The sequence below is a fragment of the Mustela lutreola genome, chromosome 1, assembly GCF_030435805.1.
Source record: "Mustela lutreola isolate mMusLut2 chromosome 1, mMusLut2.pri, whole genome shotgun sequence".
In the NCBI taxonomy this organism is placed as follows: Eukaryota; Metazoa; Chordata; class Mammalia; order Carnivora; family Mustelidae; genus Mustela; species Mustela lutreola.
The window spans coordinates 245,996,673-246,017,073 of NC_081290.1; the positions used below are offsets into that span (position 1 = coordinate 245,996,673).

A 20,401-nucleotide genomic window follows, 5' to 3' on the forward strand; every position below is an offset into this window, starting at 1 on the left:
ACTCGAGAAGACACTGTAGCATAGCAATACGGAGAAGGAGACACGGATTAGGTTTATTATGAGGGAGGTTTCTTTTAGATTTCTTTTAGATTTTTCCAACTGCAGTGAGTTCCAGTGTTAGCAGTGGGGAAGGTGAAGTTTTGGAAGAGAGGCAGGATTGCTGCTCCTGTTAGGCAAAATGTCTAGCTCTGCTCGGCAGTCTATAGTAACATTGGGTAACATTGTCCCAGCTTTCTGGATGAGGCTTATAACAAAAACTCAGAGTATTGCAAAAATTATTTATTTGCAGACCCACTTGAAAAGACTCACAATGATGTTTTTTCATGGTAAAATATTTGCACATTTCTTATATTCCAGCCATAGAGGGAATAGCAAAGAAGAAGAAAAAAAATGCCTAGCCAGATGCTATTCCCTTGTAAGAAAACTCAAAAATAATCACAGTAAATTATAAGAATAAAAGACTATCTTTAAACTTCCCACTGTGTTGAAATTCAAGTTCTTCACTATCACATATTTTCTAACTGTTTGAATACTGAAGGTTTAACCATTATTTTAATGATATTATCTTTCTGTTTTTGTTAAAATACATATTCATATTAAAAGTCAATTTCCCATTAAAATGGCAGTGCTAGAAGGATATAAAGATCACCTGGTCCTATTATAAACCTCTCACTTCACTTTGAAGAAGATAAGGTGCAAATGATTCTTTTACCCAGCCTCCAAAACATTTTCTCCCCCATTTTCACTGCATAAGTACAGAACCCTAATCCAGAATGTGGTGGGATCCCATGCCTGGACTTCTGGCATGGCATGAAGCTGACGATGAGAATGAGGGTACATATATTCCAGAACAATATATTGACATTTTACCAAACAGTTAAGGTAATTTGGTGATTACAACTCCTATTCTATAAGCTGCAAGAAGGAAAATGCCCAACATTCTTTTCTATTTTGATGTTTACATGTAAAAGTTCATCTGAACATAAAGGGAGACATGGATAGAAAAGAGATAAGGAAAAAGCGAACACATCCAATAGTAGCAGCCAGCAATAAAAATGTAAAACCAATAACTCACCCAACAGAAAATATAGAGTATTAAGTCATACTACCATTTTTCCCTTAAAAATACTGAAATTGGCAGTTTTTTCTTCTATTTTCAGTATGGTAAGTACACAAGGTGTTAATCCTTCTAGGCTACGCTTAAAAATTATTTAACATTCAGGCCATTATTTAGCATACAGCTGGTTAGCAGTTTTCCACTAAAGAACTGGCTGGTATCCCACATTTTTTTCTTCTGGCACTTACCTGGAGCTGTAAAGGGCTGAGTCCAGAAGTAGCAGCAGCTGCCATTGTTGATGAAATGAACTGTACAGGGTAGTTATCACCTGTCGGAAAGAACAATGCATACAGGTTTAGACAATGCACAGGGAATCGCAGCAGACAAGTACAAACATGGTCCTTGGATTGCCTGAGCTTTACAACATTGCTCTAAGCCCAAACATCTGCAGAAACAAAAGGCTTAGTTGGGCATAGACTTGCAGTGCTGCCTTGGAACTTTTTGTTAACAGATAGCTGGTAGGCAAACTGGCAAAACATGAATGTGATGTTAAAAAAATTAAATGTGCAATTCAAGCATGTTCACTCCATTACAAATCTTGTAATACATCATTTTTTTAGGAGTAAAAAAATATCTTAAAGCCAGGCTGACACTCAGTTCACTGAGAAAGTATTAAGGTTTTTATGTTGGAACAACAAAAAAGTTTTGGCTTGGTAGGCAAAGCAGAGTATTAGAGTCCAAAAAGATTATGAGCTATTGACTGTCCATAACCCTAAACTTTCTTTTATAAAAAACAAAGAAAAAATTTTAAAAATGCAACCTCTTCAATTTGATAGGGGCGAGAAGGGAGCTAATCTTATCTGCCAACATTCTGTGAAATGCCTGGTATCTCCTCCAGAGTGGAAACCATAGTTTTCTGGATTAACTTCTGATGGAACCTAGTAGAGAATCGGGCACACGAGGTGCTTCCCACTTACTCTTTGAATGATTTGGTTCAACAGCCACACATATTACACGGGGTATCTGCTGCATTAAGTGTTTGATAGAGACTGAGCATGCTTCAGCAGAGATTGATGCTGTATCCTAACGTCTGCCTCCATCCCACGACGAAAAATGGGAACAGAGAACCTTCTGTGACCCGAGAACACAGGCCACGTGCGGCGACATGAAGATCCAAGAGAAAGTCATGAGGAACGTATTGTGATAGTGGTGACGGAAATCAAAATTAATACTCGTGGATAAATTACACAATATCAGTGATTTAATGGAGTATCACTTTGGCTGCAGCTACTTATTTAAAGTCGGTGTTATGTACTATCTCTAGGCTATATTTTAATAGGCTGTTCCTCCACACATTTTTGACATTTATAATAATCATGCTGTTTTGCATGAACTTTTCCACACTGAAAGCTGAATGTAATAATGAAGAGACAGTGTAGAAAGAATCACAGCAATAAAGGTAGTCAATTGGAAAGCAGTAAAATCTCTCTCTTTTTTTTTTTTTTTTCTGTGTGGACACTAATACCTGGAGCCTCCGTGGTGCCCCCCAGTTTCTTGGAGCTCATCGGGCTTGCCACACCAAGGGCGCCTCAGCTGGCCCAATGTAAATGTTAAGTTGCTTTCACTTTTAACAAATTGTTAGCTTCTAATCGACACAGTCTCTTTGCATCATATCCATAATACCTCATCAGACCATTGAGCACAGTGTGTGCTTGTACACAGTCCAGTAACAATTGGCTTCTGATTGCATACGGAGCACTGCGACAATGCATTCACTAACACTAGATTGTGCTGGTCTCCTATGGAGTAATGTTCAAAATATCTGATCTTGTTTTTCCCCTTCCATGAGGTTGATTTCGGTTTGCAGGGCTACATGAGCTTTTTAAAAAGGATAACTAGGCCAAATTATTTTTTATAGTAAATGACTGTCACTTTATGCTTAAATAATCCGGCTGCTCTTCTTGATATTTAAACTAAATTATCTGAAGAAAGAATACCCCAATCCAAGTCAAATAGTATGTCTTTGGTTGATATCTTATCAGGTTAAAAAAAATCACAAAACGATACTGAATTAATGATGCTTCAAAAATAGGGGAAAAAAATCACCATTCCAACCATCAACATGGACTGCCTCCCGGAACATTTTAGAGCTGTTCTTTCTTTAAATATCATGCATTATTCATACTAACTCTAAACCACAACCTCCCTCCCTGTAAGTTTAATACCAGTTGCTTTATTTGTACTAAAACATTTTTCATGTCAAACATATTTAAAAAAATCAAACTCTAAAAGAATTCCCTGGGGCACTCCTTTTTTCATAGCTGTCATGCTTCTATGCTATGAAATGGCTGATTTTTTTTTTATATAGTTTTTGGCTTGCCAGTTAATTTATTACTATCTCTACCACACCCGGTAGTACTCTCCAGCTCACCTGCTGGCTACAAACAGCTTTCTTTCCACTGCTGACATGCATATTTTTTAAATGTTCTTAACCTTTCTGCTGGTTAGAATCTGTGTATCGGAATACAATCTTTTGAAAGCGGTTTCTTCAGAACATATCACTGAATCAATACTCAAAGTAAAAATGAATACATTAGAGCAACAGCGTATATTACAGAGAATGATTAGAAGAAAGGGATAAGAGAAAGGCAGGGGAGGAAGAGAAGAGTGAAGAAAAGAACGGGGTTAAAAGTAGCACAGAAGAATGTTAAGAGGGAGGCGGATTTCAGGTATTGCGAGTTTTAATTTTTCAATAACAAAGTTATGTGCTTCACCCCCCTCCCCTTTAATTTTCTCTTTGTAAGAGTTGGTCAAGTACACGTTCTCAGTGGCTGACTTGGCAAGAAATCAGTCAACATGTTGTAGCAATTTTTTTCAAATTTGTCTCTGGATTTGAAATGCTTGCGTGAGGATCCATTCTTTCTAAATTTGTACAAAGGAAGATGAAGCCTGTTGAAACAGGTTGGCTTTAGGCACTACTGTAATCTGGCCCTTGCTACTTCTAGTGTAAAAAGACAACCTCCAAAAGCCACTTTGGGAAATAATGCCCATTCTGTAAATTCGTCTTTCCAGCCTTCTAGATTTTCCAACAGACTATTTTTAACTGAAGATTACAAAACAAATACAAAACAGGATTTAAAACCTATGGAAAATTTGCCTGACATTAGTTTCACTTATCACAATAGGTAACATTCCTTTGGAACCGAAATAGCTCTACAGCAAGAGTCTCTGAATGAGAAAAGTAATTTTTCCTCATTTTCAAGAAAAGTGAAAATTAGTCAGAACTTAGTAAAACTTAAACACAGAAAAAGGAGGAACTTGTACTAAGAACCTAGGACCCATTAGACGCAGGCTACCTCCTGCTGGAATACTCCTAGTGTCTGTAGTTCAAATATCAATTTCATTTTTATTAAAAAGTAAAAAAACTCATGGCTAAAAATATGTCCATTTCCTTTGATTCTTCAGAAAGACAAGGGACTGGATTGTAATCTCCTGGGATATTAACTTCAGAATTAACCTACTGAGGAAATCATTTAGAGAGGCTGGAAGGAGTAGAGAAATAAAAATTCATTAACCTAGGAAACAGGATTCAATGACTTTTCAGTAACTGGTTCAAAATCTCACACTTCATTTTCTACCCTCTAAAATGGAATCAAAATACACTACATATCCCTAACTATCTCACAGATTATTGTATGGTGGCATCACAGGATAATGGTAAATTACCTGAGTTGCCAAACAACTTATGGGTAGACCCCACTTTTATAAGTTATCCTCATTCTTGCTACAATATGGAAATATTTCATTCACAACCACCAGTACAGACTCGGACTGCCACTTTGCTTCTTTCCTGGACGTCTGTATCAAGAATAGCAAAATGTTACAATCCCTCTATATCCTGAAACAATGTTGTAATCAATCTGAATTTATCTTTATGAGGCATCACACTGCAGAAAAAGTTAGCAGGTAATGAATGACATATTTAAAATCCTAAAAATAAAATTCAACTTTCAATTTGTTCTGGGGACAATTGGACAAATAAACAAAACAAAACAAAACCCTGGCAGGGTGCCTGGGTGGGTCAGTGGGTTAAAGCCTCTGTCTTCGGCTCTGGATATGATCCCAGGGTCCTGGGATCGAGCCCCACATCGGGCTCTCTGCTCAGCAGGGGGCCTGCTTCCCTTCCTCTCTCTGTGATCTCTTCCTTTCCTCTCTCCTACTGTGATCTCTCTCTGTCAAATAAAGAAATAAAATCTTTAAAAAAAAATATCTTGATTTCAAGTAGATAAATTTAATTATTCAAGTATTCCAGTAACAGTGGTTACAAACCTCAGCTTTATATATTCTGGAAGATGTAGAAAATAGCTAGCATTACAAGAAGAATCCACCTTGGATGAATCCATACATATAAATTACATATTTTCCACAGCGATAAAGAGCTAGATTTTTTTAATATCATACACACTTAAACCATGTCAGCAAGGGTATAAAATATCAAATCAGAGAACTTCAGTCTGAATTCTATCTCCACTAATTTCTAGATGGGAAAGCTTACAAAATTTAATCAACTTCTTTGATTATTCATATCTTTTTTCTTTTAACAAAATAGATATAATGTCACCTATCTCTTAGAGCTGTAAAGAATATTAAATAAGAATATATATGTACATATGTATATTTACATACACATATGAACACATATGCACTCCCCCAACATATAGATGCAAATAAATGCTACTCAGTGAATGCTAACTGAAACAAAGGAATTCAAAAGAACCACTGAGTAACCATTTATACCAAAAAGAATATACAATCTAGAAGAAATGGACAAATTTCTTAAAACACATAAATTACCTAAACTGGCTCAAGAAGAAATAGAAAATTTCAATAGACCTACAACAAGTAAAGAGATTGGATCAGCAAACAAAACTTCTCAACAAAGAAAGGTCCTGGAGCAGATGGTTTTGCCAATAAGTTCTCCTGAATACTTAAGACAAATTAACACTAGGGGCACTTGGGTGGCTCAGTCAGTTAAACATCTGACTCTTGATTTCAACTCAGGTCATAATCTCAGGGTTGTGAGATAGAGCCCAAGATTCTCTCCCTCCCCCATCCCTAAATAAATAAATAAATAAATAATTAAAAAAAAATTAATACTAATTCTTCCCAAAACTTTCAAAAAAATTGGAGAGGAAATACTTCATAACTATAAAATAGTGAGGTCAGTATTACTTTGATAGCAAAGTCAGAAAAAACCATCACAGGAAAGAAAATTATAGATCAACATCTTTTATGAATATAGATGTAAAACCCTCAACAAAATATTAGTATATTGAATCCAACAGCATATTAAAAGGATGATTCACCATGACAAGGCAGGATTTATCCCAGGAATGCAAAGGTGGCTCAAACACACACAGAAAGATCAATGTAATACATCACATTAATAGAGCAAAGGGGAAGAAAACCACATAATCATCTCGATTGATGCAGAAAGGGCATTTGACAAAATTCAACACCCTTTTAGGATTAAAAACTCTTAGAAATTTAGGAATAGAGGGGAAGTTCCTTAATATGATATTTATGAAAAGTCCACAGTTAACATCATATTCATGGTAAAAGACTGGAATTTTGGAGATCAGGAATGGGATAATGATGCCTGCTTTCACTGAGGCTATATGACTTTATACTGGAAGTTCAAGCCAGCACTATTAGACAAGAAAGAAGAAGATAAAGGAAGGGAAGGGTGGGGAAGGGAAGGGGAGAGAAGGGAAGGGAAAGGGAGGGAGACAGTAGAAGGAAGGGGAGAGAGAGAGGGACAAAGAGAGAAAAAGAGAGAAAGAAAGAAGGAGAGAGGGAGAGAGAGAAGTAAAGGAAGGGAAGGCAAAAGGAATCAAAATTGGCAAGCAAAAGGTAAAACTATCTCTATATTTGCACATCACATGATCCTACATACAGAAAATTCCAAGGAATCCACAAGAAAGCTACTAGAGCTAATAAACAAATTTAGCAAAAGCTGGCAATCTAGTAAAATTAACACACACAAATCCTTTGTTTTTCTATATACCAGCAATGAATATTCCAAAAGAAAATTAAGAAAGCATTTCTATTTATAATAGCATCTAAAATAATTACATACTTAGGAATAAATCTAGCCAAAGAGGTGAAAGACCTGTACACTGAAAACTACATAACATTGCTGAAAAAATTTTTGTAAGACCTAAATGAATGGAAATGTTCATCAGCAGGAAGACTTAACATTGTTAAGATATCGATAAAGCAATCAACAGATTCAGTGAAATATCTATCAAGATTCCAAAAGTCTTTATCACAAAAATGAAAAACCCAATCCTCAAACTTATATTGAATTGCAAGGGACCCCAATAGCCAAAACAATCTTGAAAAGAATAAATTTGGAAGACTTATAATTCCTGACTTTAAAATTTACTACAAAGTTTTAGTAATTAAAATAGTATGATACTGGCATAAGAACGGATATACAGACCAAAGCAACAGAATAGAGGGCCCAGAAAAAAAAGCCCTTACATATATGGTAGATGGATTTTGGGCGCAGGAGCCAGGAATATTCAATGAGGAGAGAATATCTTTTCAACAATTGGTGCTGGGAAAACTGGATATGCACATGCAAAAGAATAAATAACATATAAAAATTAACTAAATGGATCAAAGACCTAAACTTAAGTACTAACACTATAAAACTCTAAGAAGAAAACACAGGAGTAAATCTTTGTATATGGCAACAATTGCATGGATAGGATAACAAAAGCACAAGCCAAAAGAAAAAAAATATAAATTGAAGTGCTTCAAAATTAAAAACTTTTGTGCATCAAAAGACACTATCGAGTAAGTGAAAAGGCAACCTAAGAACAGAAGGAAATATTTGCAAATCATATATCTGATAAGGGATTAGTATCTAGAATATATAAAGAACTCTTGAAACTCAATAACAAAAAACAGCTTAATTAAAAACTGAACATACTAATAAAAAAAAAACTAAGCAAAATACTTTCTCCAAGAAATATATACAAATTTCCAATAAGTGCATGAAAAATGCCCCAAATGATTAATCATTAGGGAAATCATTAGGGAAATGAAAATCAAAACCACAAGGAGATACTAGTTCACATCTACCAGGATGGCTATAATTTCTTTGAAGAAGTTGGAAAGTAACAGGTATTGGTGAGGATGTGAAGAGACTGGAACACTTAGATTACTGGTGGGAGGATAAAAGGCAGAACCTCTGTAGAAAACAGTTTGGCAGTTTCTCTGAAAGTTACACACAGCTACCATATGACCCAACAATTCTGCTCTTACACAAATATCCTAAAGAACTGAAAGCAAGGACTCAAACAGATATTTGTATATCAATATTCATAGCAGCATTATTCATAATAACCAAAATGTGGAAACAACCCAAGTGTCTATCAACAGATGAATGGATAAACAAACTGCCTATCCACATAATATATTAAATATGTATATAATATATATATATATATATATGAAGAGACACACACATACATATATATATATATATATATATAGATATTGACATACATATACAAGGGGATATTATTCAGCCATAAAAAGAATGAATTTTGGATATATATTGCAATATGGATGGACCTTGAAAACATTATGCTTAGTGAAATATGCTAGACATAGAAAAACATGTATGATCTTACTTTCACTTACATGAAATATCTAGAATAGGCAAATTCATAGAGAAAGATAGTAGAATAGAGATTACTAGGGGATAGGGAGAATTATCATTTAATGGACACAAAGTTTCCATTGTAGATGATTAAGAGTTTTAGGTATAAATAGTAGTGATGCTTACACAACATTGCAAATGTATTAATGTCACTGAATTGCACTTTTATAAATATTTAAAATATTGGGTATTATGCTATGTATATTTCACCGGAATTTTTTTTTTTTTTTTAATAAAAGAAGCACTAGGTGTACTTGTAAAAATTATTTTTGTTTTCAGGCAGAGGGATAATATATCTCAGTCCAATGCTCAGTTTTTGGACATTTCTAATAGATAAGGGTGTAGTTTAATATTGTTAAATTTATAGTTTCACGGTCAGACTTTACCCCTAAACCTAGTGCCTTAGAATTTTCAAAGAACTTACATATATTGTAACAAATTTAATCTTCGCACTCACACCAGGCAGTAGGCATATTTTTTAGATGACAAAAATGTGAGGCTCAGCAAGGCTAAATGACATGTTCAAGTAAGAATTACATAAAATAATCCATGTAAAATATTTAGCACAGTATTTGGCACAGAGCAACTTATTCAGGAGACTTTAGTTATTATATTATAATAACAAGTGGGTGGAAAGCCAGGGGCAGGCAGAGATCCTATTCCCAGAATCCCCAAGGAAGCCAAGGGGACTACTCCAGCAGCAATTTAAAAAATCCGAACTATACTCAGTCCATGGGTCAGCTGCACCATCCCTGGCACATGAAAGAGGTTATCCATTATTTTTATTTTATAGCCAATTCAATCCTGTTTTACATAGACACTGCCAGCTATGAAAGAGGCTTACTCTTTCAATTTTCTTAAACATAGGTGCTTAAACACATTTTTCTTGACCCGGATTGCTGCATCTCTGTTTCATGATCTGAAAGAGCACTAAGCGACCAAACTTTTGTGGTGTATGTTCTGGACCCTGCCTAGAATGATGTGTCTCATTAAAGAGTCAGTTTAAAAAAAAAAAAAAAAAAAAGAGTTAAAACTCAATAAAGCTATGTCTACAGATATTAATCTGATAGATAGTCCCCCTGAAACTGCACAATCCCTAGGTCATATGGCTTCTCAGCAACCCACCAAAGTGGGAATACTTGTTTGGTGTTCACTGCACACCAGGACCCTGATATGCCCAGAGCAATGTGTAAAATTATCTGAAGGGAAGAAGGAACATAGCCCTAAGTATATTTGTTCAGACTGTCCTAATCATTGATTCAGAAACAGTCAACTTTGACATGAACATCTTCCTCAGCTCGTGCTTTCTAGAAATCAAGACAATTATTCAATCAGCTGAAGGCACAAACACTACGGGATTGTTTCAGGTTATGGGAAGGTAGAAAAGAGCAGAGAGAGCCATTTATTTTGTAATTAATAAAGATCAAAATTGCGATCGCTCATCCTCTTGTCCAAGGGACCAAAATATAAGGTTATACCACCACTTCACATCTTTTATATGTGACAGAACTACTCCCTTCTGAAAATTTAATCATCATTTCACATGTATTTCAAATGAAATTATCTCAGATCAGTTTGGAGCAAAAAATTTTTCCTAGTCCAGACTCCAGTCCAACACGATTGATTCTACTCCCCCAGTTCATGTGAAGGACAGAAACACCACATAGATTAAGTCACCCAAGTATGTAATTTCTCTGCAAACTGCATAAGAATAAATAATTTTAATCTTTTAAAATATGATTTGATATACTGTAAAACCTGGATCAGCCAAAATATTAAGAATTTAGAATTCTGTTTAATAAAAATCCTCTGATGTAACTTAGGGGCCACCAGAAAATAACTTATTTTATCAGCCTTGCTTATGATTAAAAATTGTCCTACATGCCCAGATCCTTGTCATGCTTTAACCAACAGGTTTTAGCCGCCATAATCACACATAAACCTGCTATCCCTGAACACTACTGTCTGCTGCACATATGTTGTCCAACAGAGATAACACGTATGGGTACCAGTCTTCTAATCTCCATATTCTCCTTAGTTACTTACTACGGTCTCTTCAGTGCCATGTGAGAAGAATTCTTTTAGAAGTGATCCAAATTCATTAACTATATAACAATACATTTCCCCATGAAAAATGGCATTATTGTTTTAACAAAATTAGGTAACAGGTCAACTATGTCACTGTTACGTGCAGTGGAAAATAAGGCTCATCCCTGATTTTTAAATGTGAAGCATTTTAAATTTTAGAAGCACTGAAACTGAAGAAAGGGTTTCTACAGATGAAAAAGTTTCTAAGACTGATAGAGGGATGACAACTCGGACTCAGGGTAAACAAGTAAATTGAGCTTACATCAATGTTCCAGAGGAAGTCGAGATGGAGAAATAGTTCAGAACTGCTTAGAGAGATCAGGGAAGGACTGAACCACTGCACTGACAGAAACATAGTCTCTGACAAAATATACTCCTGTCCTTAATATGGGTGCTAATTTTATAGGGAATATACCTTGCTCTAAAAATCCGGCTCTAGAAAAATCAAAATCTGACAGGTTAAACAATAAAATTTTGTTTTATTCAGGTATCCCAAAATCTTTGGTAAAACCAGACCTGACTAATTTGCATCTGAAGAATTTTCAAAGTCAGTCCTTAAAATGAACCAATTCCTTAATATCTCTATTTCTTGTAACCTGTGAGTTCTGACAGGCATCCTACCTTTTCTCACAAGAAAGGTGGACATCTAGCAATTGCAAAAGAGTAATTGATAGCAATAAGCAATTAAAATGATGTTAAAATTCACTAGGTTTGTTTTTATGCTACTTAGTAAGCTTCCTTACTGAGGATTTCAGTAAAGTGATTTAGATTTTATTATTACTTTAAGCACATTAAAAGGCCTTTGTTCACTTTATAAACCCTCTACACGAACCCGCTGCACTCAGATTTGTTGTACTCGGATTTGGTGGCTAATATAATCAGGTTAATATGTTAAAAAGAACTTGACACGGAAATTATTAATGAGTAGAACAAGGTCACTACTTCTGAGCTGAGGTCACTTACAAAGAATGCACAAATGAAATTAAGGTTGACTTTATTTACTTGACTATCTTCTTACGTTGGATTCCTTTGGCAACATATCTTTAAACATTTAAAGCCCTGTTTACAAGGAGGCTCTGAAAGAAACTTCAAACCATTATGTCCCTAATTGAATTCCCCAGGAGTCCAGTAAACTCAGAGGAATAAAGAAAAATCATAACATTTGCTAAATCATCTCAAAACATATTTCACTGCAAGGTTATGTGACCTGTTTCTGAGGTTCAAAGATGAATGAGAAAAATACTACTGAATGCTTCATTATTTACACTCAAATCCAAAGGTAGCTTACCTATTAGCAGCGAGCTAATTAAATCAGTCCTGTTTTAACTTTTCTTCCAGGAGAAACCAGACAACAAACAACAGTAACATTTGCTGGTTTGTGTGACTACTGTCCCAGAGCACGAAAGCTCCCAGGAGGAGGAGGAAGGGTCTTTAACCAAAGACAATTATTGACAGTGAAGGTATGAGAGAGAGCTGACAAAAAAAACCTGTCGTTCCCAGGGAAAGTAGCATTCTATCTGTGAATTCAGAACAAACCAAGTGAAAAAAGAGAATACAAAAGTTTTTAGCAACCAATGAGTTTCTGAATGTGCCCCCTTCCCAATTAAAGTCCCAATTCGAATTTTATGTGAAAATCAGCTTTTATGATCTTTTTATTCATAGTTCCTTTGTATGCTCCTGTGTTTGTTGTGACCACTAAGCAAAAACATGGGGATCTGAGCATTTCCAAAAGAATGTTAAATTCCTTCTACTTACCTGGTTTGTATGTTATTCCAGGGGGGAAGAGGAAGCCCTGCTGGGCGGCAGCGGCTGCTGCCAGGGTCCGCTGGTCATGTGGAAAAATTGGGATCATGAGCGGAGGCATGTGACCCTGAACCTGCTAAACAGAAGAGAGCCTATGATCAGACAGAGAGCAAATGTGTGCCAAGAAGTATTTGTTTTTCACTCCTGCCACTGTGCTGGTACCCAAACAGCCACCCACTTCCGACCTCATTCCAGATCTGCTCCCTGAGAAAACGGGTGAAAGTTACCAAGTCCCTGTTCTTAGATCACATTAGCACTCCAAGGACATAACCTCATTGCGAATTTGCCTCATCCCTGCTTCCACCAAATCCTGGTGAATGCTTTTCTTTTCTCTTGACTGTGTTCTTTTTTCCTTCTTTTTTTTTTTTTTTTAAAAACAAAACAAAACAACCGGAAGAAATAAGTTTGCTGCGTACACGGTGCAATATTGAAAGGTTTTGCCCTTTCACCTGCTTTGCATACTGCCTTTTATTTGGGAAACAGGATTTAGTATCCTTGGTCAGAAAATAATGTCTAATTGTTATATATTCCCAAAGCGGCATCTCCCCAGTTTAGGTGTCTTATTTCAAAGCCTTGCCGCATTATGTTAAACATATAGCTCCTCAGATTTAGGGCTACTACATCTTGGCTCCCAATTAAACTAATATTCTTTGCCATACACACCTCGATGTAACATATAAATTGCTTGTCTGACTTAGCGGTTTTACAGCTTTATGTACTACCATGTGGCTCAGTAATTACGGAGTTGTATTCAGAGAGCATTTCATAATAAATCCTACTATATCAAATTTCATTTGACCTCAATAAATGTATCAAAGAGCACAGAAATGCAAAATAGAAAATCTTCACTCTATATCAGTATTTGTATTCTAGATAAAGAAAATAAGAGCTATGACAAAATCATGCCTGTGAAATCACATTTTAATTCCCTAGCTTTCCCTTTTTTACTCGATGCATGCTACCCTGATTCCAGGAGAGCATCACAGGGAGGTTTTGTCCTGGCTTTTAGTGCATGATTTTATAGGCTGAACTACAGGACTTTTGTTCTTTAAAGATCAAAACTAGGAAGTCCTCACAGAAGTGATTTTAAGTTTGAACTGGGTCTTTGGGCTCTTTGCTCATATTAAAAAAAAAACAACAACTAAAAAAAAACTGCCTTATATCCTGTTTAAGATATAAACATTTACCAATAATTCTACCAACCCCAAACCCTTCCCCCATTTAAATTATTAAAATTTCTCTTTAGGCAAAATTCCGTATACTGGCCGATGACCCTGTTTAAATAGCGCCAACTTGCCTTGTCCTGTCCCTGTTCCCTCCACAGCCAGGGACATGGTGCAAAAATGCTTCTGTGTAGGTCTAAGAGGTTTCATTTACCAACAGTTTTTCTCTAGGGAAAGCCCTAAGATGTGGGTTAATAAAGGGCAAGCAAAAAATAAACACTTTACAGTATTTTTCTGAATTCATTTCTCAGGAAAATCAACTTATAATAAAAAGGTCTTTGTGCAATTACTACCTTGCCAGTGGGGCGTGAAAGAAACTAGCTTTGGGCAGCTATTTCTACCATTTTAGCTGAGGTAAGCCCGAGTTTTGTACGTGAGAGTACAAACTTAGCCTGCGTGAATTAGAGCTGATCCCCTCGTGCCCGGGTCTTGCCTTTAACCCTGAAGAAAAGCACTAGGTTTGCTGTTCAACTCCAGCTTACTGTGACCTGATGCAAACCTGAGATGCCAAAGAGGAGGGCACTGTTCTATGTCAGAAAACAAAACAGTCTTTCTTGTAGGTGACTGCTGTTCAGTGCAAGAGTAGATCAAAGGAAATCGTTTCATTTACTTCTAGAAATATGGTTCCTAGCATGGACCTAGAACAGCACATACGCCTCATGCTCTAAAGGTGAACAAGAAAGTGAGAAGTCTAGGCATTGTATTTATTTATTCTTTCCTTCTTTTTAATGAACAATGATTAAGTTATTCTTCCATGCTACGGATCTTGAGAAGTAGCTGAAAAAATGGGGGCTATTTAGCTTGGAAGAGAGAAGATACAAGGTTGTCTTCGTGCGGCAAAAGAAGCAGATTAAGTCTGAGCGGTTAACAAGGGCGGAACAAGACACAGAAGAAAAAGATTTTAGGGGATCTAAATGTAAAGAAGAACTTTCTAAAAATGAGTTATTCAACAAGCACTCTGATTAAAGTGGTCCTGTGTGTCATTTCCCCAGAGGTGGTCAAGGAAAGGCTGTGTAGCCATAGGGTGGAGATACTTCAGAGGGTAACATAACTAAAACCCTGACTAGATAATGACCTCCAGAGTCTGCTTTGGAATCACTTTATGATTCCATTGTTTTGCAAACTCAGCATTAGGAAGATAATATGATGTAGTCATATTCATTTATTCATTCGTTCATCACACATCTGTCCAGAATCTACCATGTCTACAAAGGCTTTGCTGTCAAACATCTCGGAGCTTAAATCTATACACTGCCATTTCCTTGGCCATGTGATCATGAACAGTTACCTAACCTTTCTGTAGTCTGAGCCTATTGCTTCATGTAAAAGCTAATGATACTACCTTATGCGGTTATTGTGAGGATTAAACAGACCAAAAAGTAACACTTGTGGCACAGTGACTGCCAAAGAACAGGCGCTCAGGAAATGTTAGAGCCTTGCTTTTTTCTTACAATAGTTTGCATATGCAGTTCTAGATAATCATCAAATTACTGAAAAGAAAAAAAAAAAGAGCAAGAAATAGTGGCTCTTCCCCATAATTCTACTTTGAAAAAGAAAACATGAACCAGCAAAATAATTCAGTTTGACAGGCAGAGACTTGTCATGTTTTTAGCAGAAACCAGGCCTCACAGAGCATTATCCCATTCCAAGTATCTAGAAAACCATGAAAAAGAAGAGATAAGGCTACAAGGATCATGTGAAGATGGAATTTGGGAACTTTACTACTATTCATTACATAGAATCTTGGGAAGAAAACACAATTTTACTTCTACACTGATGCCCAAGCTCTTCAGAACATGAGACAACATAAAGAGATCAATGGCAATGAAGCATCGGATCTTGATTCCTGAACTTTGGTGTCTGAAGATATTTCTTTTGTAACTAGCTGTGTACATGAGATAATTAAGTGAACCATCTAGGGTCGCCTTCAATGCTGAAGAGCTGTAGTTGATTCATATTAACGCCAGTTGTAAGAATTTAGGGAAGTTCTTTTCCAGTCATCACACTCTACAAAGTAGGATATGTTAGAAATTTTCAATGCTAAACATGAATTCAGAGGCGGTTTCAATAAGTTGCGGGATAAAGTAAGTAAGAAGGGGGACAGAAGACATTGTGAAAGCAATAGCGAGGATAAAATTAGAGTGGGAGCAGAGCTTAGAGTTGATCGGGCCTAGTAGTTTTCAAAGGGTGGAACATGACCAGTAACATCAGCAAGGATGGAGAATGTCAAAAAAACAAATTTTCAGACCCACCCCAGATCTATGAATCAGAAACTCTGGGAGCTGGGTCCAACAATCTAAGATTTACACTAAAATTTAATCCAGGGCAGTGACTCTCAAACTTCAGTGTGTATCCAGTTCTGCCAGAGGCTTGTTAAAACAAAGACTGGCAGGCCCTACCCTCAGAGCCTCTAAACCAGCAGATCTAGGTGGGATCTGAGAGGGTACTTTCCTGGCCAGTACCCAGGTAAACTTGGTGCTGCTGATCCAGGGACCGCTCTCTGAGAATCACTAATCTAACTCAAACCTCACAATTTACACATAGGGAAACAGGTAGCTAGAGAAACTAAAAGACGTAGCCTAAGATCACAGTGCCTATGACAGGCCTGGATCTGGAATCCAGAAGTGCTCATTTCTCTGACCACTGCTTTTTCCACTACATCAGATGGACTTCAGTGATAGAAAAGAGAACACACATGCTCTTTGGGAGTCTGAAAAACAACTTTCTATTTCAGAGTTGTATTGCTGGAGATAGTATGTTGCTCAGTTTCAGTTTATTCCTTCTTCTCTCTTATTTTGTACTCAGAAAATTTTGATCATAAATCTACTGTCATCAGTTTCAATAACTTATTATAATACATCTATTAGCAGTGATCATTTAGCTCTGATTGATAAAAATTGCCCTTAACTTATTTTAAGTAAAACAAGGATGTGAAAAATCAAAGTGCCCCTTATTAAGGACAAGCCAAGATACCCAGTAGCAATTAGAATCTAGGCCAAGGGAAGATGATGAAGTGCTCCTCTTGTAACTCTAATTATGGACGTAATAATAGTGATGATGATGGTGATGATAATCATCCTCTTCATCACAGCCACTAATATTTTCCAGTATCTCCTATATATCAAGCACTGAGAAAGTGATTTACATGATCTGTCTCATGTAATCCTCAAAAGTCTATGAAATATTTACTATTATTCTCCTCATTCACCTAATGAAGACAAAATCACGAGAGGCTCAGTAACTCGGCCAACCAAATAGAGCCATGTTCAAGTCCAGGTTTGTTAGGCTCGAAGTCTATACTTTTAAGTGCCATATTATATGAACCATCAAATCATCTTTTGCTAGACAGACCTAAATGAGATAAGGAATATAATTCTTTATAATAACAATTGACTGGAAGTTTTATAAATATAATTGTAAATTTATATGCATTTATAACAAATGATTAGAAAGATCCCATGAGTCCCCTCTCCTCAGTGGTAATAACTTGAAAAAACTGTAGTACCGTATCACAACCGGAGGCCTGACATTGAGATAATCCAACCACCGTATTCAGATTTCCCCAGTGTGATATTATTTTAAAAGAATTATGTATCTTAAAAACTCACAAGGGTAATGGGAGTTTATGAATACTTCCAACTACCAGCTTTTATACAAAGCTGACCAGTATGGCCCAGTGCAAATAATATGAGAAGGAAGCCTATATTAAAGCAACAACTTCCCCCTTTCATAGATTTCCATTTATTGTACTTATTAGAAAATTAATTGGAGGTGGTAAGGAATGGAAAGCAAGGACAAGGAAGGGAGGAGAGATAAGGAAAGAGGGCTTGATAGCCGTACAAGAATCACATAAGCATCTAAAATATTCTCCTTCTGTGGAAGTTGTGAATTAAGTTTACTACACTGAGTATCAGGGCTTAGTGCAAACAAAGAACTGTGATTATACAGAAAAGCCCCACCCTGCTCTGGAGAGTATAAGCCTGCTTTTCCCCTTCCTTCCCATCATCCTATTTTCCCATCTGATGACCGGCCAGGGAAGGCAGTCACATTGGAACAATATTTTACTAAAGAATAGAAACTAATAGAAACTAATAGAATTCCCCTCATTCCATCAAAGAATGACCAGTCTCCACATGTTTTTTCCAAGAAGTTATCAAAATTTCAAATAGCGTCTTCTTTTCTTGAAAGCGTAGCTTTCCCTTAGCACAAATTCAAAGATCCTTTCATTATTCCATAGGTAGAACGGATGTGGTTAATACAAAGAGGAAAATCTGATGTGGCCAAAAATACAGCTCTGAGCACGAAGCTGCATTATTTTTATTGCTTTGCAAGTCAGCACTAACAGGCTGGGTAACAAGAAACCAGGAACTCCCTCCTAGGTGAAGCTTAGTCAGTGCGTCATGAAAGAAATGAACTGCGTGTACCAGAGCACAGTTGTCCATCAATTTTAAACTTCCACAATCCCTGACCAAAGTGTTACCCTTTTGGAGAGGGTGGGGGGGACGCATACTTCATCAAACAGGCCACATGCCCAGAAATTTTAATTGCTTGGTGTTCCACACATCTTTCAGACCATCAAGACAGCAGCAGATGCGCATGAAACACTCCGGCTCTGTCTCTTCCTATTCGTAAAACAACATTGTTGCCTCAACACTTATCCCCTTTTGTTTTCTCTGCGCTAAGTTGTTGATGATGCCATTTTTTGCCATCTGCCCCAGAGCTTCATTAAAGATACATGAATGGGCTAACTGGCCTGATATCTTGTGAGGAACAGGTGCTATTGTTTGTCCCTGAAGACTTGTACTAAAGATATGACTCAGAATACTTGAGAAAGAGCATCTGCAGCAGTCAGTCAGAGAGCAACTTGGCAGAGACCCGGCTATGCGCTAATATGCAAACAGAGTGACACTCAGGGGGACTCATTTTCTCTTTCATGAAGATTATTTAACTTTTTTGGTGATGGGAAATACGTATTTGTATTGAAAATCATGACCATATTAATGTCTATTACTGAGTTAAAAACAGTGAGCAAGTCAAGATCATTTTAATGCTTATTTCTAGTAAATCGTTCCTTATGTGGTTTAATAGGAAAAAAGCTTCTTTGATCTGATGGAAGGAATGTTTCCACTGTTTGTAAATGAGGACAGAGAAAGGGAGACAGAGATAGAACATACAGGGTGAGAAAGAGCAATCCGAGAGGGAGAGGGGGACATGGAGGGGATTTCCTGAAGGCCCTGTTCTTTAGTGCAAAGAATAGCTGAGTCATTGGTATGAAGTGTTACCACTGTACAAGCCACAGTGTCTACAGTGAAAGAAATAAAGGACCCAGAAGGGTTGCCTGAAAATCCTTCCAAGTCAAGGTGGTGTCTTCTTAGTACCAAAAAGTACATGTCAAACTGTACACAGATCTCAGTTAATTCTGAAGAGTGAGGAGGGGAAGGATCTCATTGACAGGATGAAATTCATGCCTTAACACAATCCCTTTTCTAACCCATTTTTGGTTAACATCTATCTAAAACACTGACTGTGTTTCACCCTGCCTTCAAAAGCATGATGCAATAGTTGGCGTATTGAACTTCCTTTGGTTGGCCATAGTTGGAAGATCACAAAGGGGCCTCATATTGTATATGGCCTACTGCTTATTCATTGATTGTCAATTTGTTAGTTATCTTTCACCAAACAAATTGAGTGTCCTGAATGGCCTATGACATTTAAATTTTCATATGCTCCAGAGCTATTATCACAAGGCTGAAGGTACAGTAGTCACTTTGTGTCAAAAAGTCAGTGTGAGAACCATCTTAATAAGACCCAAGAACCAGTTTTCTGAGCATCAGTATACTAGAGTAGTTAATGGTATACCTATTCATACATCAGTGGATGCAATCAATGACTTCTATTATTATCAAAAGTAATAATAATAAAGTGACTTCAAATAAACCTTGATATCACCTTGTTTGCTTTTCATTTGTCTTATTTAGCAGATCTCTGGGGCTGCTACAGCTAATAAAGGATAGCAAATCTTTGCTTATAGAGAATCTAGCTAGCTCTAGCAGGAGAAAAAGTCAACTTTCATCAGGAACAATTCTGGGACAAGAAAGAGTATTTGAGAACACAGAGTCCCATCTTTCCAGATGTTTCCCGCCAACTTCCAATGGATACACATTGAACAAAAATGTAGCTTTGTTTTTGTTTTTGTGTGTGTTTGTTTGTTGATGGCAAAATATTCTGTTCCTTCCCCCTACATCTCTGTTTCTCTCTCTCTTTCTCTCTCTCTCAAGTCCCATGAGGATAGTACACAAAACCCCTTGTTACCATTGCTAACATTCATCTTTAATATAGTGCAATTGCTGGGGTGCCTGGGCGGCTCAGTGGATTAAAACCTCTGCCTTCGGCTCAGGTCATGGTCTTAGGGTCCTGGGATCGAGCCCCGCATGGGGCTCTCCGCTTAGTGGGGAGCCTGCTTCCCTTCCTCTCTCTCTCTCTACCTGCCTCTCT

The 20,401-nt window shown here is 36.9% G+C and overlaps 1 protein-coding gene across 22 annotated transcripts in view; it reads right to left on the bottom strand.

Annotated features, from left to right (window-relative positions):
- Positions 1–20,401, bottom strand: part of SOX6 (SRY-box transcription factor 6) — a 621,788-nt gene that overhangs the window by 116,934 nt on the left and 484,453 nt on the right. For 18 of the 22 annotated variants that reach the window (XM_059137084.1, XM_059137116.1, XM_059137061.1 and 15 more), the window contains 2 exons: positions 12,636–12,759; positions 1,306–1,385 (listed from right to left, as the gene is read on the bottom strand). In XM_059137084.1, the coding sequence (XP_058993067.1) occupies positions 1,306–1,385; positions 12,636–12,759 (204 nt within the window). The remainder of the gene's footprint in view (positions 1–1,305; positions 1,386–12,635; positions 12,760–20,401) is intronic. The other 4 variants (XM_059137214.1, XM_059137187.1, XM_059137043.1 and 1 more) reach the window with 1 other exon arrangement.